This window comes from Vombatus ursinus, unplaced genomic scaffold (assembly GCF_900497805.2).
Source record: "Vombatus ursinus unplaced genomic scaffold, bare-nosed wombat genome assembly UNPS02007883.1, whole genome shotgun sequence".
Classification (NCBI taxonomy): Eukaryota; Metazoa; Chordata; class Mammalia; order Diprotodontia; family Vombatidae; genus Vombatus; species Vombatus ursinus.
Genome location: NW_020947661.1, coordinates 155,014 through 180,975, shown reverse-complemented (window position 1 = coordinate 180,975; position 25,962 = coordinate 155,014). Strand labels below are relative to the sequence as shown.

The following is a 25,962-nucleotide window of genomic DNA, read 5'->3' as shown; positions in this document are numbered from 1 at the left end:
CTGTCCTAGAAAGAGTGCCTGTTAGAAGAAAAGGAGAATAAAGTAGAATATTAAATTTAGAATAAGGATTAAGATTTGTATATATCTATTGATGTATTGAGGAAACATTAATTGACTGCCTCCTACATATCCATCCTACTATCTTATTCCCAAACTTTGCTGCTATACACCATGGTATTGGGCCCATTAACAAAGCAGTGATGAATAAATTGGTCTCCTCCAAAATTTTCCCTGATAACCAACATTACTCTATGATTTACCAATTTGACATTTTGAAAGCATAAAAAAGCCTGTAAAAGTAAAAAGAATAATTAGATTCCCACCATAGGATCCTTTCTTAAATATATGCAGAAACTACATCCAAACACATGATTACTATTTTGCTGAGTACCCACAATTGTTAATCTTTTCCAAAGAAAAAGAGTCTGCTTTATGATTCCAAACCTCTCAAAAGACCACTGTGCAGAACTGAAGATGTTATTCACTTCATGCTTGTTGACTATGGTTAAAGTCCTGGTTTCCACGATGACTCTTGTGCTGTAAAATCACAAGGCGTGAGTAATCTAAGTCCTCTTTTGTTATTTTGCTCATAGAACTTGCAAAGGGCTATCATTTGGTGAGATATTGTGAGCCTGAAAAAATGTGGAAAATTTACAATGGGAACCTCTGTTCTTTCTCATTTTATCCCCAGTCTCAAACCTGAAATCACATATCTCTATAATTTCTTATTTCTGTTTAGGACCTCACCATTCTTCTAGGTACCCTGGTTTGTAATCCTGGAATTAATCTGTACTCTTCTGTCTATCTTCACTTACCCAACCACTCAGTTGCCACATCTTGCAACTTCTGTATTCATAACATATATCACATCTACTCTTATGTCCACTCACACAGCCACCTTCCTAATTCAGGTTTGCATCATCTCTCACTTGGACTATTGCAAAAGACTCTTAATTAAAAGTCCAGTCTTAATGTTCTCTAAACTATTTTCTAAAAACATACAAAAATAATCTCCCTAAGGCACATGGCTGATCATATCACTTGTTTACTCAATCCTTAAACAAATATCTTACTGACTTGAGGACAAAATAATAATTCCTAAGCTTGATATTTATACTCCCATGTCATTATAATCCAGTCTTGCTCTTCAGATTTATTTCACTTTACTCCCAGGCATGTCTATATTTCAGCCCAATTGGCCTACTGTCTGTACCCCAGAGCCAAAATCCTACACCCATCTCTGTCCCTCTGCTCAAGTTATCCTCCATGCTCCAAATGCCCTAGCTTATCTCTGCTTCTTAGAAAACTCAAGCTTCCTTTGTGTCTCAGCTAGTGAGTCTCCACTTACAGGAAGCCTAGTTTCTAAAACTCTATCCCACCATAATTTATCTTGTATTTACTTATCTCTGTAAATATTTCATCCCTTCCTCTCCCATAAAATAGAAACTCTGTGACATTAAGGTCTATTTTGCATTTTATTCTTTTTATCCTCAATAGATAAGAAAGGACTGCATAGTGTGCACATCAAAATATTAGTTGAATGGAAGGCAGCAATGCACTTCTGAAAACTTTAAGCCTCATTCCTACTGGCATCATAATCAAAATAATTAAATAACAGGAGTGTTAATGACTCAATTTGACAATTTAAATTCCATAAATTGTTTCCACACACACAATTTTTAGAATATATTGTTCTGTTAATTTTACAGATGAGGTAATTAAGGATCACAGAGATCACAGAACAGTCACATAGTCACAATCACAGTCAGAGAGAGTAAGACTCAACTGTGGGACTCAAACCCAGTTGTCCTGACTTCAAGTCCAATTCTCTTTCCATTACATCAACCAGCAAATATATCAGTGAAATTCCTCACCCAAAGTCTCACTTTGAGAAGTAAGGGAAAAGTAACAAAACAAATGTACTTATTTACACACAAAGATTTCTACTTAAGTTTTCCTTACCTAACCATATTTCTTCATGTACTTACTGTCTGTAGTGATGTTTCAGGGTATATGCTATCATCCATGAGAGATCAGAATTTTATTCACTAACATGTTGTAATAATGATCAATGTGTATACCTCACCTCTAAATCTTTAACATCATAAGGCCCTGTAAGAGACCATAAACAACAAGAACAAAATCAGGAATGAATCTCACTCATTATGGGAGAAACAGATTGAGAGAGAGAGAGAGAGAGAGGGAGGGAGAGAGAGAGAGATATGCATTAAAGCCCTATATAAAACTGAAATCAATATAATGTTTGGCATGTCAAGAGGAATAGATAAGCTTCCCTGAAAGGAGCTACAAATCAATAATCAGATCTAAGAATTTTTATACTAACACCAAGAACAGCAATGGTAAACATTGATGCAACTAGATGATTAGGTTAGGCTCCAGTTATTACCTTTGCATAGCAGCACCATATTTATGTTGGATTTCATAACATTTGGGAGATAATCCCTTGAGTATCTTAGCACCAAATGTAGCCACCATCATTAAAATGCCTTCTGAAATCCTTTAGGATAGAGAAAATTATAAACACACCAATGAGTTGTGCAAGAAGTTCTCTAAATTCTCAGCAGGCTTCATTAATATTTCTTTATCTATGTATATCCAGGATTTTTAAAAAGTAAAAAAAAAAAAGATTGAATAACAGCATAGCCAAACTAGTATGATCTGCCATGAAAGCTCTCAAACATTGTTCTGGGATCAACATGTGGTGATTGTGGTTGTGACAATGCTCACTAACTATGAAACTTAATCCTCATCACATCAGCAGATTCATTTTGGTCAGGCCATAACACACACTGATTACACATATACAAAACCGATGTTGAAAGACCAACTATGAAACTCAATTTTGTAGAAGCCACAGATCCTAGAACAAAGGTGCTATTCTTGGTGAGGACAATTATCAATGTGTAAAGGCAATATTGACAAGCTTTTCAAGGTTCTTGATAAAATTTTGCTGGAATATAAGAGCATTTATATGACACAAATTTTTCCATAGGACAGTTGACATATGCTGTGAGTCAGCTGACGGCCAGAAAGTCCCATAATGCTCTCTATATCTTGTTTGCTTATACATTCTTCCCTTATCCATATATCTGAAAAGGAATCTATTCCATGCATTACTTAATTTGCTCATGATATCACTGTTTATGTCTAAATTGTGTACCCATTTTGACAAACTACTTTTCCAAACTACTTTTCACTTTTTTTTTTGGCTAAACTACTTTTCACTTTTCCCATCAATTTTAGTCACATAGTGATTTCTTGTCCCAAAATTCTGGATCTTTGGGTTTACCAAACACTAGATTACTATGGTTGCTACTGTGTATTGTTCACCTAATCTATTCGACTGATCCATCACTTTATTTCTTAGACAGTACCAGATTGTTTGGATAATTACCCCCTTTGTAATACAGTTTGAAACATGGTACTGTTAAGCCACTTGTCACATTTTTTCATTGATTCCCTAGATATTTTTGACCTTTTGTTCTCCCAAATGAATTTTATTTTTTTCTAGTTCTATAAAATAATTTTTTTAGTAATTTTATTTGTATGGAACTAAATAAATACATGAATTTTGGTTCAATTGTAATTTTTGCTATATTGGCTCAGGCTATTCATGAGCAATTAATATTTCTCTATTTATTTAGATCTTACTTAATTTGTATAAAAAGTGTTTTGTGATTGGGTTCACAGAGTTCCAGAGTTTGTCTTGCCTGGTAGACTTCCAAGTATTTCATATCATCTGCTATTCTTTATCATGGATTTTCTCTTTCAATCTCTTCCTGCTGGACTTTGTTTGCAATATATAGAAATCTGATTATTTCTTTCTAGATGATGTTGACTCCTAAGCTACAATTATTTTCATGGTGGTCATTTTACAGTTTATTTTTAAAAGCTCTACAATATAAAATGAAAAAATGTCTCCTGAAATGTTTCTTATTACCTTTGGCATAATATCTGTTACACCAACTCCCTTCTTTGCCTCTCCAAAAACAACTTCAGAACCACATTTGGCCGTAACATCCTCTTGTATTCTGGTTTGATTTATAGCAAAAGTGCAAGATATGATTCACCTGCTCCAGGATTATGTCCACCTGTTGATTCCTGGACAAAGATCCAATTACATTTAGAGTAATAATAATTAAGTAACTATTCATACGTCAGCCTGGTCTGTCTTTATTGTTCCAGAACTATGTCAGCTACATCTTCTCTTCATTGTTCTAAGGTTCCCCAAGGGTTATGGGTGTTTTAATGTAATTCTGTGGGCTTAAGTCCCCATTGCTATGTGTTCCTCTACTGTTAGCTGACAGTAATTACTACCTCAGTTCCATTTGACCAATTAATATCAATGAGATTTTGTGAAAAGAATTTTTACTTGAAAGATTTAGCAATCACAGAAGAACCAATATTCTCTACTCCCCAATCCCTGGAGGAAGCACACACTCTCCTTTATTCCACATTGGTCCATAGGGAGAGTAGGCTATGGCTTAACACAATTCCTACATAAGTCTTCCCTACCATGTTCACAGTCAAATGTGATATAGCAGCTGGATGAGACTGAGACTGAACCAGAAATGAAAAGGGAAATTCCATTTAAAATAACTGCAGACAGTGTAAAATACTTGGAAGTCTAACTGCCAAGACAGGCCCAGAAATTATATGAACACAATTGCAAAACACTTTTCTCACAGCTAAAGTCAGATCTAAACAATTGGAAAAAATTTTATTGCTCATGGACAGGCTGAAACAATAGAATAAAATTGTAATTCTACCTAAATTAATTTATTTATTCTGTGCCATACCAATCAAGCTATCAAAAATTATTTCATAGGGCTAGAAAAAACAACAAAATTCATTTGGAAGAACAAAAGGTCAAAAATACCAAAGGAATCAGTGAAAAAAAATGTTCAATAAAGTGGCCTAGCTACAACAGGTGTGAAACTGTATTACAAAGCAATAATCATAAAAATAATTTGCTGCTGGCTAAGAAATAGAGTAATGAATCAGTGGCATAGATTAAGTACACAATCTAAAATAGTAAATGACTACAGTAATCTTGTGTTTGAGAAACTCTGAGATCCATGTTTTGGGGACAAGAACTTGATATTTAACAAAATAAGCTGGGAAAATGGGAAAGCAATTTGGCAGAAACTAGTTATAGACCAACATTTCACATCATCTACTGAGATAACATAAAAATGGGCACATGATTTAGACATAAAAGGTGATATTACAAGCAAATTAATGGAGCATGGAATAGTTTACTGGTCAAATCTCTGGGTAAGGGAAGATTTATGATCAAATGAGAGAGAGAGAGAGAGAGAGAGAGCACAATGCATGTAAAATAGATAGTTCTGATTACATTAAATTAAAAGATTTTTACACAAACAAAACCAATGCAGTCAAGATTAGAAGGACAGCAGAAAACTGAGGTGGGGGAAGGAATTTTTATAGCTAGTGTCTCTTTTAAAGGCCTCATTTCTCAAATATATGGAGAACTGAAACAAATTTATAAGAATGCAAGTCATTACTCAATTGATGCATCTTCAACGGATATGAACAAGAAGTTTTCAGAAGAAGAAATCAAAGCTATCACCATATGAAAATCACTTGATCAGAGAAATGCAAATAAAAACAACTCTGATGAATAAAAACCTCACAACTATCAGATTGGCTCATATGACAGAAAAGGAAAATGATAAATGTTGGAGGGTATGTGGGAAAATTGGACAATAAAGCACTGGTGGTGGAGTTGTGCATTGATCCAACCATTCTAGATAGCAACTTGGCACTGTGGCCAAAAGGCTTTCCAACTGTGCATACTCTTTGACCCAGATATCCAACTACTAAGTCTGTACCCCAAAGAGATCAAGGAAAAAGGACAATTACAAAATATGTACAAAGAAATTTACAGCAGTTTTTTGTGGTGGAAAAAATGGGAAATTGAAGGGATGCCCATCAATTAGGGAATGGCTGAACAAGTTATGGTATATGATGTTATGGAATACTATTGTGCTCTAAGAAATGAGTAGCAGGATGGTCTCAAAAAATATGTAAAGACTTACATGAACTTATGCTGAGTGAAGTAAGCAGAACCAGGAGAACATTGTACACAGTAAGAAATAGAGCGTACGATGATGAACTGTGAATAATTTAGCTATCCTAAGACCATTCAGAAAGCCCTATGATGAAAAAAAAGCTATCCAGCTCCAGAGAAAGAACTTAAAGAGTCTGAGTGCAGATCAAAACATACTTTTTTTAACTTTATTTTTCTTGGAGGCTTTTTTTGTGAGTGGGTCTGTATTTTCTTTTACAACATGACTAATATGGCAATGTTTTGCATGACTTTACATGTATAACCTATAACAAATTGCTTGCACTCTCAATGAGGGCACAGAAGAGGAAGGGAGAGAATTTGGGAATCAAAATTTTAAAAAAGGAAAGTTTAAAAGATTTTAGCTGTAATTGGAAAAAATAAAAGTATATTTTTAAAAATTAGGAAGTTGATAATTCCACTGGATTTTGCCTTAATAATACCAGATATGGAATGCTATTTTCAGTCCTGACCTCCTCATTTTAAGAAAATACTGAAAATCTGGAGAGTATCCAAAGGAGGATAACCAAGTTGGTCATCCATCAATAAAGATTTTAAGGGCTTACTATAAGACAGGGTCTGGGCTATAACTTGTAATACAATGCAAAGCAAAGTCTCTGCCTTCTAAGAGGTCACATTGTATTGAGAGAGATACCATGTAAATAACTAGGTGCATACAAATTACAGACAGAGGAGATGAATGGTAATCTTGGAGAGGAAGCTACCATCAGCTAGAGAGGAAACACTTCTTGGAGAAAGTGGAATGTGAACTATCTTCAGGAAAACCAGGGAAACAGAGTGGCAGAGGTGGGCAAGCAAAACATTTCAGGCACCTGAGACAGCCAGCGTAAAGGCACAGTGTCAAGACACATGTATGGGAAAAGGCAAATAGTCCAGTGCAGCTAGACTTCACACCACAGGGATGGGAGTAAGTGTAAGACTGAAAAAGTAAGAATGAGCAAGATTTTTATTTTTTAATGATTCTTTATTGATATCTTTTGTCTGAACATAACCTAAATTTCTTTTAGTATCTCTCCCTCCTCACCCCTCACAAACAGCTATCTCAAAGGAAAAAGAATACATTTTATAGGTGTATTGGGCCACAAAGGTGGTCATTGACAAAAGGAAATTCCTTATATTCACCAAAATATTTATAACACCACTTTTGGGGTAACAAAGAACTGGAAACAAAGCAGATACCCCATGACTGAGGAAAGGCTAAACAAATTGTGTCATATGAACGTAATGGAACATTGCCATGCTTTAAAAAAACAAACGTGGGTATTACAGAAACAAAGAAAATATTTACATGATGTGATACAGAGTGATCATTCTCATAACCAAGAAAACAACACACATAACAATGAATTTTGTTATTGTTCATTCATTCCAGTCATGTCTCCCTCTTCATCAACCTATTTGGGGTTTTCTTTGGAAAGATACTGTAGTGATTTGCCATTTTCTTCTCCAGCTCATTTTACAGGTGAGCAAAATCAGGCAAATGGGGTTAAGTGACTTGCCCAGGGTCACACAGCTAATGAGCATCTGAGGTCAAATTTGAACTCAGGAAGATGAGTCTTCTTTATTCCATGCTGAGTACTCTATCCACTGTACCACAAGCTTCCCACACAATGAATAAATATAATAATGTAAAAGAAAGAACAACCACCACACATAAGTAGAAAATGAATCTTATAGGAGTCCAAAAAAATCAATCACAGACCCACAGAAGAGTTATGAGAAGACTTCTCTTCTGACTTTTTGCAGAGGTGGGAGGACCATGTTTGTGGAACATTGCATGCATTTTCATATCTTTGCAATCAACATTTAAATTCCCAAATTTAACTTATCAAAATGAAAATTTTTTGTGGTTGAATCATTTCAGTTCTTTGTCTGTTCATGACCATATTTGGGGTTTTCTTGGAAAAGATATTGGAATAGTTTTCCATTTCCTTCTCCATCTCATTTTAAAGATGAGGACCAGAGACAAACAGTGTTAAGTGACTTGCCTTTCCAAAACTCATGTATTGTTATCGCTTAATCTTAACCATTATAGCAATAGCACGTTAAATCCTTAAAGGAAGAGAGCATTTCATTTTTGTAGTTGCATCTCCAAAACCAAACAATGTAATATGTACTTATTAAATACTTGTGTTATTGAGTTGAATCATGAAAAAAGAGGTTTCCAATTCATCAGTTTCCTCAGTGCCTCTTTTACTTCATTGTTCCTTAGACTGTAGATCAGGGGGTTCAACATGGGAATCATAGTAGTGTAGAAAACAGACACTACTTTATTCTCATCTGTTGAGTAACTGGACTTAGGCATCACATAAATGAATGTAGTGGTCCCATAGAACAGGGTGACTGCTGTGAGGTGGGAAGTGCAAGTTGAAAGAGCTTTGGATCTCCCATCAATGGAGCTTATTTTTAGGACAGAAAAGAGGATGTATACATAAGAGATTAGGATAATTAACATTGTGATCATAATTATTGACCCAGCAGAGGCAGCAGGAAGAATTTCAGCAAGATCATTTTCGGAGTAGGAAAGTTTCAAAAGTGGTGAATAATCACAGAAGAAATGATTGATTTTGTTGGGTCCACAGAAGGACAAATTCAATAAGAAACCAGTGAAAATCCAAGAATTAACACAACCACCCAGGTATGATGTGATGAGTAACAGAGTGCAGACCCTAGGAGACATGTTGGTGGAGTAGAGTAGGGGGTTACAGATGGCCATATACCGATCATAGGCCATCATAGCCAGCAAGAGACACTCAGTGGCCCCAAAAATGGCTACAAAACAAAATTGGGCCACACAGTCTCCTAGAGGGATTGTGGTCTTACCTGTAAGGAAGTTGATGAGCATGATAGGTGTGACAGATGAGGAATATCCAATATCCACAAAAGCCAAGTGGCTGAGGAAAAGGTACATTGGAGTATGAAGCTGGGAGCTGTTTCTGATCAATATGATTATACTAAGGTTACCAATTAAGGTGACAGCATAGACACCCAGAAATATCACAAAGAGGATGACACAAAGGGTTTGGTCATCTGTTAATCCCAAAATAATGAATTCAGTCACAGCAGTGCAGTTTTCAGACATATGTCTTTGAAAGGGTACCTATTAGAAGGAAAAGAGATTAAAATAGAATGCAGGATTAAGCTTTGGATATGTCTATTGACGCATTCAGGAAACATTCACTGACCACCTCCTACATATCCATTCTACTTTCTTACTCGCATACTTTGCTTCTAGGCACCTTGATAGGCTGCCCATAACCAAAGTGGAGATAAATAATTTTGTTGCCTCCGAATTTTTCCCCACGGACCAAAAAGACTGTATGGTTTACCAATTTTGTCTTTATGACAATGTGAAAAGATCCTTACCAATAAAAATATGCTTTAATCCCTTCCATAGGAACCTTCCTTAAATATATGCAGGGATTATATCTATATGGGTAAATGCTATTTGGCCAAGTAGTCACCCTTCCAAAGAAACACAGTCTACTTTATCATCCCTCATCTCTCACAGGGCCACTTTCCACATCATGCTAATTGCTTATGAGGAAAGTCCTTGTTTTCAAATGACCCTTTTGCTCCAAAATCACAAAAGAGGATTAATGGGGAATCTGAATTCTAAGTCATCTTATGTTATTTTGCTCTCAGTAATTGGCATTACTGAAAATGCAAGCCTGAAAGAATGTGGGAAATTTCCCATGGGAAATTTCTATTTCTAGGTAAAATAATGGAAAACACTTGCTGAACCTTCTGTAACCATATCGTATTTACATATTGATTCTGTCATTTGGAGAGAAGCTGAGCAAATTTTGGTATAGGAATGTAGTAAAAATGTGTTATGCCTTAAGAAGACATGAATATGATTACTCTGGAATAATGTGGAAACACTTTTATCAACTTATGCAGAGGAAACCCAGTAGAATTAGACAAAATATTTATGTGACAACCACAGTAGTCATGAGAAGGGAAACAGCTTTGAAAGATCTCCAAACTTGAACCAAAAGAGTGATGAATCATGTCTTCATATAACTGATGAGGAAATAACCACCACTTCTTATCAGGGAGGTACAGAATGAGACACAATTTCAGACATGTCCTATTTCTTGATCTGTGTTCTTTGAGTGTTTACTTATCTCTCACAAGGGAAGCTTCCCACTGTGTGGGGAACAGGGAAGTAGCTAAGTGGGTAGTGACAGGCATGGGAAGATAAAAAGAACAACAACAAAACATTTTCAAAATGTAGAAAAATCAACAGCAGAACCACAACTTTACATGTAGATCCATCACATTTCTTTTAAAGGTCAAAATGTCTTGAAATATTCGCATCTGTTGGTGCTTGGTAAGATCCAAATAAAAGAAATTATCTTAAATATTACTTTTTCCTGGGATGTTCTTATTACTCTCAACTCTAAACTCATTTTCCTTCTTTTCTAAGTCCATTAGGAAAGGATATAAAATATCAAGATACTATTCAGCTCAGAAAGTACCTGACTATAATGCTCATTTAAGAGTCAATACCCTAGCTCTTCGTGACCACAAGAAAAAAGAATACTTTAACTAAAAAAATTGTAGAGCATTGAGTGAATTTTTCAACCCCTCCTACCTCACTCTTCCCTCTCAAGAGAGGACTTTGCATACCACTTTTCTGACAAAAGAAAGACTGTCCCTGTGGGCTCCCTTATCTTTTCTCTTCTAAAGTTCAAAACTCCTTGATATCATCCCGTATTGTCTTTGCAATAGTCCCTGAAAAAGACCCGGTCCTTTTATCCAGAGACAATATCTCTAACTGCTTCATTGATTCCATCCTTCCCATTTCATCCTACCTAAGTTGTCACCATTGAAAACTCTCGTTTAATTTTTAATGTTTTTATCAATGTGCTTCTTCCTTTCTTCCTACAAATGGGCTCCGATCTGTCCAATCCTGTAAAAACTTCAATTGTACTTTTGAGTTACTGTAGTTTATATCTTAACTTTCCCAATCAGCTCTCAAAAATAAAAAAAAAAATCTATCCATGTTGAATCCACTTACTCTCCTCCGACTCACTTGTTAATCCATTCTCATCTGGTTTCTGATTCCTGCCAGTCCACTGGAACTATTCTCTAAAAAGCTGCCAATAATTTCTTAATTTATAAACCTACAAAAATTATCCTCCTAAAGCACATGAGTAACCATGTCACTCAAGCATTGAACACATCCATTATTGCCTTGAGAACAAAATAACAACCCTTCAGCTTGATATTTAGGGTCCTGCACAACCTGAATCCAGTCTCCCTGTTCAAATTTATTTCACTTTGTTCCCAGCCATATACTCTATACTCCAGGCTGCTTTCTGTTCCCCAGACTCAGAATTCTATCTTCATTTATTTCCCTCTGCACAGGTCATGCTCCATGCTCAAAATGCCCTACCTCATCTCTGCTTCTTAGAATCTTAAGCTTCCTTTGTGTCATAGCTAGTGGGTCACCACTTACAGGTTTAGTCTAGTTTCTTAAACTCTGTCCCTCCTCAAATTATCTTGTATTTATTTATCTGTGTAAATACTTTATCGCTTCCTCTCCAACAGAATGTAAACTCCCTGAGGTTAAGAATTGTTTTTTTTTCTTTGTATGCCTAGTACCTAGGACAGGTCCTAAGGGTACATAGTGTGCACTTGGAAAATATTAGTTCAATGGCAGGCAACAACTCACTTCTGAAAACCCGAAGTTTTCATGTTGTAACATATGTTGGTAACATAAGCATAATAATCAAACAAAAGAAATTCTAATAACTCAATACCACAATTCAAATTTCATAAATAACTTTCATCACATAATTTTGAGGGGGAAATATTGTTATTCCCATTTTACAGATTAGGTAACTGAGGATCACAGAAGTTTGGTCATTTATCCACAATCACAGTCATAGCCAGAAAGACTAAGATGTGAGATTTGAACCCAGGTCTCCTGACTTCAAGTATAATTCTCTCTTCAACACATCAAACAACAAATGTCAGTGAATTTCTTCCCCATAAATTCTCAATTTGAAAAGGTGGGGGGAGGGAGTCATACATGAAACAAATGCACCTATGTATACACAGAGATCTTTACCTAGGGTGTCCTTACCTTACCATCTTCTAACAGGTACTTACTGTTGTAGTGATATTTCAAGATATGATATGACCTGGGGTAGATCAGAATTTACTTACTACCATGTTGTAATAATGCTCCATGCATATAGCTCACTTCCAAATCTTTGACTTTATATGGACCTACAGGGGACCAGAAATATGAAGACCCAAATCACAAAAGGATGTTAATGAGAGAGCGAGAAAGAGGGAGAGATGGAGAGACAGACAGACAGAGGCAGAGAGACAGAGAGAGAAGGAGGGTATGAGGGAAAAGGACAGAGAGAGAGAAGGAAGAGAAAGAAAGAGAGAAACAGAAGAAGGGTAGTAGGGAAAGGGACAGAGAGAGAGAAGGAAGAGAAACAGAAAGAGAGAGAGAGAGAGAAGGAAGAGAAACAGAGAGAGAGAGATCAATGTAAAGTCTGCCATGGCAGGATGAATGTACAGGCCTCCCTAAATGAGTACAAAGCAAAAATCAGATCTAAGTATTTTAATAGTAAAACCAAGAACAGCAGTGGTACCTACTGATGCAAGAAGATGATAACTGTAGACTCCAAGTTATTATCTTTGCGTGGCAGCATCAAATTTATGTTGGGTTTAGTAGCATTTGGGATATAACCCCTTGAGTACCCTAACATCAAATGTAACCTACATCATTAAAATGCCAATTGAAATCCACTGGGATTGAGAACATTACAAACATTACAACATTGCACAGAAGAATTGTCTGAGAAGTCTTCAAAATTCCCAAAGGCTTTCATTTTTTTTTTGTTTATACAGGACTTCTAAAAATTAAAGAGCTAGACTGTATAGCAACATGGTCAAACTGGTATGTATGATCTGCTGTGGGAATTCTCTTGTTCTAGGATCAATATGCTGTGATTGTGACTGTGAGAGTGTTTTCTAAGTATGAAAATTGGTCCTCATCAACTCACTAGATTCATTCAGGTCAGGCCATAACCCACACTGATTACACATATACACAACTGAGGCTGAAAGACCATCTATGAAATCCAGCTTAGTAGAAACTGCAGATCCTGGCACAAAGGTACTATATTCTCAGTGAGGACAACCATGTGTGAAGGCAGTATGGACAATCTTTTCAAGGCTCCTGATAAAATTTCCCTGGAATATAAGAGCATTTATGATATATGACACAAAATTTTTTCACAAAACAATTGACATATGCTATGAGTCAGCTGAGGGCCAAGAGATAAGGATCATTCACTCCCTGATCATGCAAGGGGAAAAGAGGGTCTGGAGCTTGGTAAGATGATTTGTTCTTGTCCTCTCTGTCTTTGAAACAGAGAACCTTGAAAAGACTTCCTTCAAAGATCTGCAGGTATATCAGCCTGTCATGTCACAGAACACTACAGGACAAGTTGGAGCTTGTGCAATTAACTATTTTAGACCTCACTGCTAAAATTTCTTTATTTATTTCTCTGAATTTTTGTTATATTTTAAGTTCAGAACTGTTTCCCTCCCTCCTTCCCCACTGGGCTAGAGAAGGTCTAGGAGATGGGAGTATAATCTGTGCATTTTCAGAAAAATAAGGTGGACTCTCAGAGCTGGAGTTCTACAGAAGCTTTTACACATGTTCAGTTGAGTGAGGTAGTGCATCTGAAGCTTAAATTGCCATCTAGCGGCTTGCTGAGTTATAATACCCAAAGGCACTCCTCTAGATGTGACCTCATAGCTGTTATATGAAACAGTGTTCTATGAACCAGGCAATAATACCACAAGCCCTTGGATTCTTTCATTGTTTCCTCTTGAACCATATTTCATGACATTTTTCACTCTTCTCACCTATTCTCACTGAAATAACTTAATTTTAAATTGGATGGTCTTATAGAGTTGTATGTAATATTTCTCTTCTGCCTCATTTTTGTAAAAGATCAACATCTTTTACAACACAACATTTTTTTACAATAATTGTAACACACAAGTTACAATTATTTTCATGGCGGTATTTTTTCAAATTACTTTTATATGCTCTGCAATATGAAATGAAAAAACTCTCATTATTTGTTTCTTGTCAACTTTGAGGAAAAGACATTATCTGCTCCACCAACTCCCTTCTTTGCCTCTCCAAAAACAACTTCAGAACCACCTTCCCATTTGGCTGTAACTTCCTCTTGTCTTCATAACAAAAATTAATGATATCATTCAGCTACTCCAGGATTTTATCCGCTTGCTGATCACTGGACGAGGATCCAGTTACATTTAGAGTTATAATAGTTGTTACTATTTTTATATACGCCTAGTACACCCTTATTGTTCCAGAGATATACCACCTACATCTTCCCTTCACTGTTCTAAGGTCCTGCTTAGAACTTATGGTAATATTTTAGTGTAATTCCATGGGTTTAAGCCCACAGTGTAATATATTCCTTTACTGTTAGCTGACAGTGATTACTGCCCCCATTCCACTTATCCAATTAATTTTGATGAGATTTTAAATGGAGTATTTACTTGGAGAACAGCAAGCACAGAAGTACCAATATTCCCGACTCCCCGATTCCTGGAGGAGGAGGACTATCTCCTTTACATTACTTTGGCCCCTGGGAAGAAAGGACTCAGACTTAACATAATTTCTATATGGTATTATTCCCTACCAAGTTCACATCAAAATGTAGCATATGAACTGGATGAGTTTGAATCTCAGCTAAAGCGTGGCTGGGTCCTGAATGTCTTTCCTCAGAGCCTGGATGCTAGACTCACCCCTCCCCTCCTTGATCACCACATGTTTCACTCTCTTGACCTTCTCAAATTCAAAACGATGGGCTAACCACTCTTGCATGCTAGCTCTGAGGAATGGAGGGTCTGAAACATTTTTCCCACCCACAGGCCCTCAGTAGCCATCTAAGCCTCCTTTGACAATGCCAGCAAGTCTAGAAAGTACCCAGGACAAGAGAATAACCATAGATTATTTTAAAATATACCCTAGTTCTAATTCCATAGCCAATCAAAGAGGCTCTTCTTTACCATGTGGATATCAGAACTAGTTACAGAATGTCTCTACTTGCTCTAAATTTCTTCAAGGCATTTCCATTACATGTCAGCATGTCTTTTAGAAAGAAGCCTTTCCAATATGGGGGGCTATATCCTCCCTTTCCCTCACTTTATGTATCTAAAATACAATCTAAAAATTACATGATCCTTGTAACCCTTCTTTCTTTCATGTCCCCCTGCCATCATCATTGCAGCAAAGGAAAGGACCAGACAGAATTCAGGAATATTTTGCATTTGTAACAGCCACCTTACCAAAGGATCCTCAGTTTGATTTTGATCCACTGACTAAAGAGCAATTATGCTTTAAAAAGGCTGGATCTTCTTTTCTTTATCCTCCCCCTCCCCCTGAGGAAGTTTTGTGAGATGCAAGATGTGCACAGGTGAGAAGGTGAGCTTGGCCACCATGCATAAGAATTTCAAGAGAGATGGAGCAGGTGTGGTGGTGGATGAGGAAGCATTTGAATTGCGACTAGAGCTGCATCCATTTTGGCCAGGGGAGCAGTCTGAAAATCCTGTGTGGGAAGACTAGTCATCGTTACCCTTCCACTCAGCACACTTGATGTCAGTGATTTGCCATTTCTTCATCTCTTTCTCCCAGCCTGGAAAGCCTATGTTAACTCAAAAATGTCCTTGTTTTATTCAATTTGTTTCACATTTCTATTCTATTAGCATTGCAACATGGTGTCAGCTAAAATTGTGATTGATCACAGCAATTTCTGGTTCATATCTGTTTCATTATAGGGAATGAGACGCAAAAAAGCTGTGGCAAGTTACACAAAAAATATTACAGAAAAAATAGACTTGGAAAATGCCGTGATATTCCTGCCTGGGAACTCTGACCTTAATTAAAGAGCATAGCATTTATTTTTATTCTGTAACTTCCCAAAGTGGAGCAAAAACATGAATCTAGTGTTTTCCTTAGGCAATTGTGAATAGTCTCTACAAATTCAGTATGGGAGAAGAATGGCAATTGAGTCGGCATAAATTTAACTACCACTGCAACATTAGAAACATGATACTGTGAACTGGAGGGATGGCCTACAATGAGCGTTTTGTCATAATTAGCCTAAGGATGAAGTATATTTAATGACCATGCATATAACTGTTATCTCCTGGTGGGCAGCATCTTCAGCACGGGTGCTGATAATTATTTGAGGGTCACCTGTGAAGAAATGTCTATCATTTTATAGTTGTTACAGTTTGAGTTCAGGAGTAGGAACATAATTCATTCAGGATTTTCTCACAAATTATAAGGAGAAAAAGTTATTGAACTTTTGGAATACAACATATATGGTTACAAAAGGTGTTGAAGACAACTGAACTCAATATTTAAGTAAAAATGATTACAATAAACTCTACTCAAAACAATGTTTCTTCTACTTAAGAAGTTTACACAAAAATAACTGCCTTATTCCATTAAGGTTACCCCTACAACTTTGAGGGCAGTAATTGCCAGCCTTGCTCTATCAACCTTCACTTAGCAGTGTGAGTGTGAGTTGGAATTTTCCTAACTGGAGGCATAGTCCCAGCAACAGGTCTTGGGGTTGACTGATTCATCAGTGATGGTGTCTGGAACCCTCAGCCCCAAGACCACTGATCAGAAAGAAATTCTAAAGAACCCGCTGGTGGCAATGGCAGCATGACTCTACTGAATATCTTGTATGTAATTTGGGGTAGCAGTCTCAGGGTGAGCAGGAAAGTTAGAAGGAGTGGGGAACCTGGTCACAGTTCCAGGGCGAAAAAAGTATTTGTAGTTGCTCACAGACTAGATGACAGGTCAGTAGAGCAGTGATCACATCTCTTCTTAGATCATACCACCGTAGAAGAACTGAAAACTTGCACACCACCACCACCACCACCACCCCTGAGAACTAAAATGGATCATTTTGATTACATAAAATTTAAAAGCTTTTGCACAAACAAAACCAATACAACCAAAATTATAAGAAAAATGGAAAACTGGAGAAAAATTTTGAAACAAGTACTCTGATAAAGTTCTCATTTCCCAAATATATAGAGAAATGAGTCAAATTTATAAAAATACAAGTCATTCCTCAATTGATAAATGGTCAAAGGATGCAAACAGGCAGTTTTCAGACAAAGAAATCAAAGTATCTATTGCCATATGAAAAAAATGCTCTAAATCACTATTGATTAGACAAATGCAAATTTAACCAACTCTGAGGAACCACCTCACACCTATCAGAGGAGCTAATGTGACAAAAAAGGAAAACGTTACCTGTTGGAGGGGATGAGGGAAAACTGGAACACTTATGCACTGTTGGTGGAGTTATAAACTGATCCAACTATTCTGGAGAGCAATTAAGAACTATGCCCAAAGGGCTATAAAACTGTGCATACCCTTTGATCCAGCAATACCACTGTTACATCTCTATCCCAAAGATATCTATGAAAAGGGGAAAAGTCCTATTTGCACAAAATATTTATAGCAGCTCTTTTTGTGGTGGCTATGAATTGGAAATCTAAGGAATGCCCATCAATTGGGGAATGGCTAAACAAGCTGTGGTATATGATTGTTATGAAATATTATTGTGTTATAAAAAATGACAAGCAGGATGATTTCAGGAAAACCTGGAAAGAATTACATGAACTGATGCATAGTGAAGTGAACAGAACCAGGAGAACATTGTATACAGTAATAGCAATATTGTTTGACAATGAACTGTGAACGACTTAGCTATTCTCAGCAACACAAGATCCAAGATAATCCCAAAGGACTAATAATGAAGCATGCTATCCACCTCCAGAGAAAGAACTGATATTGATTGATTACAGACTGAAACATGTTATTTTCACTTTCATTCACTCACTTTTTCTTTTATTTGAGTCTTCTTGTACAAAATGACAAAAATGGCAATGTTTTAGATGATTGCACATATATAACCTCTATCTGATTGCTTACCATCTCAGGGAGGAAGGAAAGGAAGAGAGAGGATAGATTTGGAACCCAAAATTTCTAATAAAATTGTTTAAATCTTTTTTTAAGAAAAGTAGAATGAAAAACCTGAATCTTGGGACAGTGCCCTCTCTACCCAGGCAGCAGAGTCTAACCTTAACATAAAGTTTAAAAATGAAGAAATATGCAAGGAAAATGAGCAAACAACAAAAAAGGAACCTGACCATAGAAAGTCACTATGGTGATGGGGAAGATCAAAACACAAACTCAGAAAAGGATATGGAAATCAAAGCGGCTAAATGCAAAACCTCAAAGAAAAATGTGAGTAAGTCTCAGGACCAAAAAGAACTCCTGGAAAATTTTTAAAAGAATTTTTTAAAATCAAATAATACAAGCAGAGGAAAAATTGGGAAAAGAAATGAGTGCGATGCAAGAAAATTATGAAAAAAAAGAGTCAACAGCTTGGTAAAGGAGAGATAAAAAAAGATACTGAAGAAAATAACACTTTAAAAAGACAGAATACATCGATGGTAAAAGAGACACAAAAATTCACTGAAGAGAACTCCTTAAAGAATAGAATTGACCAAATGAAAAAGAAGGTACAAAAGGTCACTGAAAACAGTAATTCCTTAAAAATTAGAATTGGGCAAGTGAAAGCTAAGGATTACATGAGGCATCAAGAAACAATAGGACAAAATAAAAAAATGAAAAAATAGAAGACAATGTGAATTAGCATAGGCAAGAGGAAACGAAATTATCACTCTTTGCAGATATGATGGTATATTTGGAGAATTCTAGAAAAATAACTAAAAATTAGTTGAAATAATTAACAACTTCAGCAAACAAAAGTTAAAAATTGTTTTTACATGTAGTTGGGGAAAATAAAATACTAAATAAATGAAAAAATATCAACAATTTCAGATATTCAGATGATACCATTCTGCTGGTAGAAAATAAAGAAGAATTAAGAAGCCCTCTTGATGAAGGTGAAAGAGCAGAGTGTAAAAGCTGGATTGAAACTTACTAACACAAAAACTAAGAACTTTGCAACTGATTCCATCACTTCCTGGCAAAGAAAGAAAGAAAAAAAGGAAGCAATGTCAGATTTTATATTCTTGGGCTCAAAGATCACGTCAGACAGTAACTGCAGACATGAAATTAAAAGATGTTTGCACGTTGAAAGGAAAAGTATAACAAATCTGGACAGCATATGAAAAAACAGAGACATCATCTTGCTAACAGAGGTCTATATAATCAAAGCTATGTTATTTCCAGTAACAATGTATGGTTATGAGACTTTGACTATAAAGAAAACCAAATGCCACAGAATTGATGCTTTTGAACTTTGTTGCTGGAGATGACTTTTGAGACTCCCTTGGTCAGCCAGGAGATCAAATATGTCAATATTAAAAGACATTAATTCAGTCAATTCACCGAAAGGTCAAATATTTAAGCTGAAGCTTAAATATTTTGACCACATAAGGAGAAGACAGGATTCATTGTAAAAGACTATGATGTCAGAGAAGATTGAAAGCAAAAAGAAAAGGGCATGGCAGAGGATGAGATGGATAGATAGCATCATGGAAACAATGAACATGAACTTGGACAGATTTTGAAAGGTGGTGGAGGATAGAAGGGCTGGCATTCTATGATGCATGAGGTCATGAAGAGTCAGACATGACTGAACGATTAAACAACAACAACAAAATATGCCAGGCACTCTACTATAACTTTGGATTTCACCTCAATGGAGTTTTTCTAATCTTTTTTTTTTTTTTTTGGTGAGGCAGTCACGGTTAAGTGACTTGCATGGTCACACAGCTAGTGAGTATCATGTGTCTGAGGCCGGATTTAAACTCAGGTCCTCCTGACTCCAGGGCCAGTGCTCTATCCACTCAGTGGAGCTTTTCTTCAGGACAAGAGAAGAGGAGGTATACATAAGAGATTATGATGATTAACATTATGATCATAAATACTGACCCAGCAGAGGCAGAAGGAAGAATTTCAGCAACATCATGTTGGGCTTGGGAAAGCTCCAAAAATGGTAAATAATCACAGAAAAAGTGATTGTTCTTATTGGTTCCCCAGAAGGACCAATTCAATGAGAAATCAGTGAAAACCTAAGCATTCACACAACTATACACATAGGATATGTTGAGTAACAGAGTGTAGACTCTAGTTGATATGTTGGTCGAGTAGAGTAGGGGGTTACAGATGGCCATATACTGATCATAGGCTAGCATAACCAGCAGAAAGCATTCAGCTGTCCCAAAGGTGGCTACAAAACATATTTGGGCCACACAGCCTCCCAGAGGGATCAAGGTTATGTCTGTAAGGAAGTTCTTGAGCAAAACAGGTATAACAGATGAAAAATACATAGCATCCATGAAAGCCAAGTTACTGAGGAAAAGATACATTGGAGTGTGAAGCTGAGAGCTACTTCTGAACAATATGATTATGCTAAGGTAACCAACTAATGTGACTGCATCAACACCCAGAAATATCACAAAGAGGATGACATGAAGTGTTGGATCATTTGGTAACCCCAAAATAATGAATTCAGACAAAGCAGTGCAGTTATCAGCAGACATCAATCTTGGAAAGAGTACCTACTAGACAGAAGAAAAGGAGATTAAATGTAGAATACAGGACTAACATTTGTATGTGTCTATTGATGTACTCAGGAATTATCTGCTAAGTGCCCACTACACGATTATAATCCCATACTTTGATAGAATGAACCATGGCAACGCTTATAGGCAAAGCAGAGATGAACAAATCTGTTTCTTCCAAATTTTCCCCATGGACCAACAATACTGTATGATTTGCCAGTTTCACCACTATGACAACGTGAAATAGTCTGTAATAGGGAAGATGATTGTTTATTCCCACCATAGGAACTCTTCTTATATGTATGCAGAGAGTATTTCCAGTTGTGTAAGTGCTATGCTGCAAAGTAACCATCATTGTTAAGGGATTGTTAATGTCTTCTAAAGAAACAGAGTCTGCTTTGTGATCCCTGACTTCTCAAAAGATCATCTTGCACAGATGAAGATGTTATTCATCTCATGCTAATGGGCTATGAGGAAAGTCCAGGTTTCCAAGATGACCCTTGTGCTCTATAATTTAAAAAAGAGAGAGAGAAGTGATGGGAAATCTGGATTGTAAATCGTCTCATTTTATTTTGCTCCTAGTGCTTGGTATTATTGCAAAGGGCTTTCATTAAGTAAGATAGTGCTAGCCTGAAGGACTATGGGAAATTTCCCATGGGGAACTGTTATTTCTAGGCAAAGCAACAAAAGCACATGTTCAAACTGCTGCAACTATATCCTATTTGCATGTTGCTTCCTTGAATTGAAGAACAGTTGAGTAAAAGGTCATGTAGGAAAGTAGTGGCAATTTACTGTGCCACAAGATGTGATGAAAATGACTGCTTTGGAGTAATATACAAACACTTTTATCAACTGATACAGAGTGAACTCAGTAGGATTAAAAGAAAAATTTACATAATAACTACAACAATCATAAGATGCGAAACCATTTTGAAAGTTTTCAGAACATAGACCAAAATAGTAACAAACCATGTCTTCAGAAGAATGATGAGAAATACTACCTACCACTTCTTGGCATAAAGGTGACAGACTAGAGGTGCAGCATGAGACATGCACTCTCAGATATGGCTGATGTGTTGTTTCCCTTGGCTATACATATCTCTTAGAAGGGATGGAAGACTTCTTCTGTGAGTGGCAGGGTAGTTATGTGGGTCGTACCAGAAATGAGGGAAGGCAAAGAACAACAAAACATTTGAAAAATACACAAAAGAAAAACGGAAGTACAGATGAAGACACAAACTGAGAAATTATTTCCACTCTGTTAGACTTTACATTTATACACATTTCTTTTACAAACCAAATGTTTGCTTTTGTTAATCCTCGTTATGTTCCAAATAAAAGAAATTATCTTAAATATTACTTTTTTTGTGAGGCAATCGGGATTAAGTGACTTGACAAAGGTCACACAGCTAATACTAAATATTACTTTTTCTGGAATGTTCTTATTACTCCCAACTCTAAACTCATTTTCTCCTTTTCTAAGTTCAATAAGAAAGACCATCAAATATTGAGATACTATTCAGCTCAAAGAAGAACCTAACTATAACATTCATTTATAAGTCTATGATCCAAAACTTTTTGACTACAAGAAAAAGAATGCTTTAACCAAACAAAAATTTGTATACTGCTTATATTTTCAACACTTCTTTCTTCACCCTTCTCTCTCAAGAGGACTTTACATTTTATTTTTCTGGCAAAAGAAAGGTTGTACCTGTTGGCTCCCTTTTTCTTCTTCCATAGTTCAAAATTCTTCAGTATCATCCTCTATTGTCCTATGCAACAGTCTCTGGAAAAGAGACAGTCTTTGTTTTCTTCTATCCTCTAAAAAGGTACAAAAATGGTTTTCCTAAAGCACATGACTAATCATGTCACTTTCCTACAAAAACCTTGAACAGATCCCTTATTGCCTTAAGGGCAAAATAACAACTCCTCAGCTTGATATTTACACCACCTGAATCCAGCCTCCCTCTTCAGATTTATTTCTTTGCTTTACTCTCAAGCATGTACTCTGTATTCTGGCCTAACTGGCTTTCTTTCTATTCCCCAGACTCAGAGTTTTGCCCTTATCTCTGTTCCTCTGCACAGGCCATCCCATGCTTAAAATATTCTACCTCATCTCTGTTTCTCAGAATCTCAACTTCCTTTGTTTCTCAAAGAGTAGATCACCACTTACAGGAAGCCTAATTTCTAAAACTCCGTCTCTTGTCAACATGTCTTGAATCTATCTATGCAAATGTTTTATTTCTTCCTCTCCAAGAAAATGTAAGCTCCCTGAGATTAAGGACTATTTTGCATTTTTTTCTCTGCAACTAGGTGGTTTAATGGATAGACCTCCAACATTGGAGTCAGGAGGACCTGAGTTCAAATCCAACCTCAGATATTTGACTTACTAGCTGTGTGACCCTGGGCAAGTCACTTAACCCTGATTGTTTCACAAAAAAGCAAAAAAAAAGCCCATATAAATCATCAGAATTTCTATATATTACCAACAAAACCCACAGAAAGAGATAGAAAGAGAAATTACATTTAAAATATTTCCAGACAGTATAAAATAATTGACAGTCTACTTACCAAGACACACACAGGAACTATATGAACACAATTATAAAACACTCTTCATACAAATACAGATCTAAACAATTGGAGAAATATTAATTACTCCTAGATAGGCCAAGCCAATATAATAAAAATTATGATAGTAGCTAAATTAATTTACTTATTAAGTTCCACAACAATAAAACTATCAAAAAATTATTTTGTAGAGCCAGGGAAAATATCATTTAAATTTATCTAGAAAAATGAAACATCAAGAATATCAGTAGAATTAATTTCTTAAAAACATAAAGGAAGTTGGCCTATTAGTACCAGATCTTAAGCTATACTACAAGAAGTTGAATATTTAACAAAACTACAGGGAAAAGTAGAAAGTAGTCTGGCAGAAACTAGGCATCGCCCAATATCTCACACCATGTACCAAGATAAGCTCAAAATGGGCACATAATACATACATAAATGATGATACAAAAAATTAAGTAGGGGAACATGGAAAATTTTGCTTGTCTCATCTATAGATAAGGAAAGATTTTATGACTGAACAAAAGATAGAAAGGAGCATGTGAAGCAAAATAGATAACTTTGGTTACATTATTAAAAAGCCTTTACACACATAAAACCAATGTAGCCAAAATTAGAAGGAAAACAGCAAACTGGGGGAAAATTTTACAGCAAGTTTCTCTGATAAAGGTCTCATTTCTCAAAACTGTGCAAAATTCATAAAAACTAATAAATTGCCAAAAGATATGAAAAATCAGTCCTCAGAAGAAAACAACCAAACTATCAATAATCATATAAAAATGCTCTAAATCACTAATAATTACAGAAATATAAATTAAACCATCTCTGAGATACCACTTCACATTCATCAGGTAAGCTAAGATGATTGGAAGGGAAAATGAGAAATGCTGGAGGGGATATAGAAAAATAGATATACTAATGCACTGATGGAAGTATGAACTAGTTCAACAATTCTGAAGAACAATTTAGAACTATGTCCAAAAGGCTATAAAAGTGTCTTTATCTTTTTTACCCAGCAAGAATGTTACTAGGCCTTTACCCACAAAGAAGTAAAAAATAAAAATAAAAAGAACTGTATGTACAAAAATATTTATAGCAACTCTTTTTATGGTGACAATTAAAAGCTCAGGTGATTCCCATCAATTGGATAATGGATAAGTCGTATTATATGATTGTGTTTAGAATATAATTGTGCCACAAGTAATATGAAGGGAATGATTCAGAAAAAACAAAGAAGACTTACGTGAGCTGATGATGCAAAGTGAAGTAAGTAGAACTAGGAGAACACTGTATACAGTAACAGCAATAATGTAATAATAATCAACTGTGAAAGACTTAACTACATTGATTAATACAATGATCCGTAACAATTCCAGAAGAGTCATGATAAAAAATTACATCCACCAGTAGAGGGAGAATAGATGAAATCAGAGTGCAGATTGAAGCATGTTTTCTTCCTTTTTTCATTTTTCTTGCTTTTTTTTACAACATGACTAAAGTGGTAACAGAGTTTGCATGACATCATATGTATAACATATATTGTATTTCTTGATTTTTCAGTGAGTAAGGGATAAAGGAAGGGAGAGAATTTGGAACTGAAAATGAAAATAAGATTTTTAAAAAGTATAAAGAGAAGACATTGTTGAACATTTAACATGTAACTTACATGGTTATAGAAAGTTTCAAAGAAAACACTGAACTCAGCGTTCAGGTAAAAATGACTACAATTAACTCTACTCGACGTAATGTTTCTTCTCCTTCAGAAGTTTCCATTTCAGCATACAATAATAAATGCTTCACTTGTTCCATATATCAGGCTAAGCCATTTCCAGCAATGCTTTACATTGTTGCCTGGCTGTCTCCTCAAGAGCATCCTTGCTGCCATATATGCGTTCCACCATATCCCACCCCTTCTCACTTGACAGTTCAGGAATTATAATCAAAATAATACTGCTCTTGCTACTGAAAAATGTGTCAATTTACTCTCCTGAAGCTCTACTCACCATTGTTAGGTAGCATCTGTTGCAGTAATTAGTTCATTGTGAGCCTATGAAGTGATTTCATGTCCCCAAAGGTCTATGTCATTCCCTCCTTTACAGCTTTGGGGAATTTGTTTCATATGAAAAGTTATGAGTTCAATCAAATTTCTCTAAGTCCCCAATTAGGAAAATTCATAACATTCCAAAGACAATGCCAGGGTCATCATTTCTGCACCCAGATTGACATGAATCTATGAGAACTTGACCCTGTGGTTACTTCTACCTTTCTCTATTCTGTCTTGGGTGTGGGGTTAGAGATGGCTAAGACCTTGTGAGTTTCAAAAAGTCTGAAGAGCAAGCTGCCAGAGATTTGGAAACTGGAATCTCTACTAGAGTCTCTGAGTAGTCAATTCTACTCCATTAGCACAGCTCTAAAAAGAGACTAGAACCCATTCCAACAAGGTATTGATTTCACAGGCAAGATGCCATGCCCCTACAAGCAAGGAATAGATTATCCATTGGCTGCTGCATTTGGAAATGAACTTGATGGAGTCAATGCTTTTTAACAACTGCTTTAACTTTGAGCCCACTCTCTGGGGACTGAGGTGGTATAAGGGAGAGTATGTTAATGGGACA

The 25,962-nt window shown here is 36.1% G+C and overlaps 1 protein-coding gene across 1 annotated transcript; it reads right to left on the bottom strand.

Moving 5' to 3' along the window:
- Window positions 1-8,279: 8,279 nt before the first annotated feature.
- LOC114034095 (olfactory receptor 480-like) lies at window positions 8,280-9,215 on the bottom strand. Its single transcript, XM_027849699.1, has one exon. The coding sequence runs from the start codon at window positions 9,213-9,215 to the stop codon at window positions 8,280-8,282; it is 936 nt and encodes a 311-aa protein (XP_027705500.1).
- Between the last annotated feature and the right edge of the window lie 16,747 nt (window positions 9,216-25,962).

What these genes read in the sequence shown, in the direction of transcription:
- LOC114034095 (XM_027849699.1), bottom strand. Translation starts at nt 9,215, where the DNA reads ATGTCTGAAAACTGCACTGCTGTGACTGAATTCATTATTTTGGGATTA.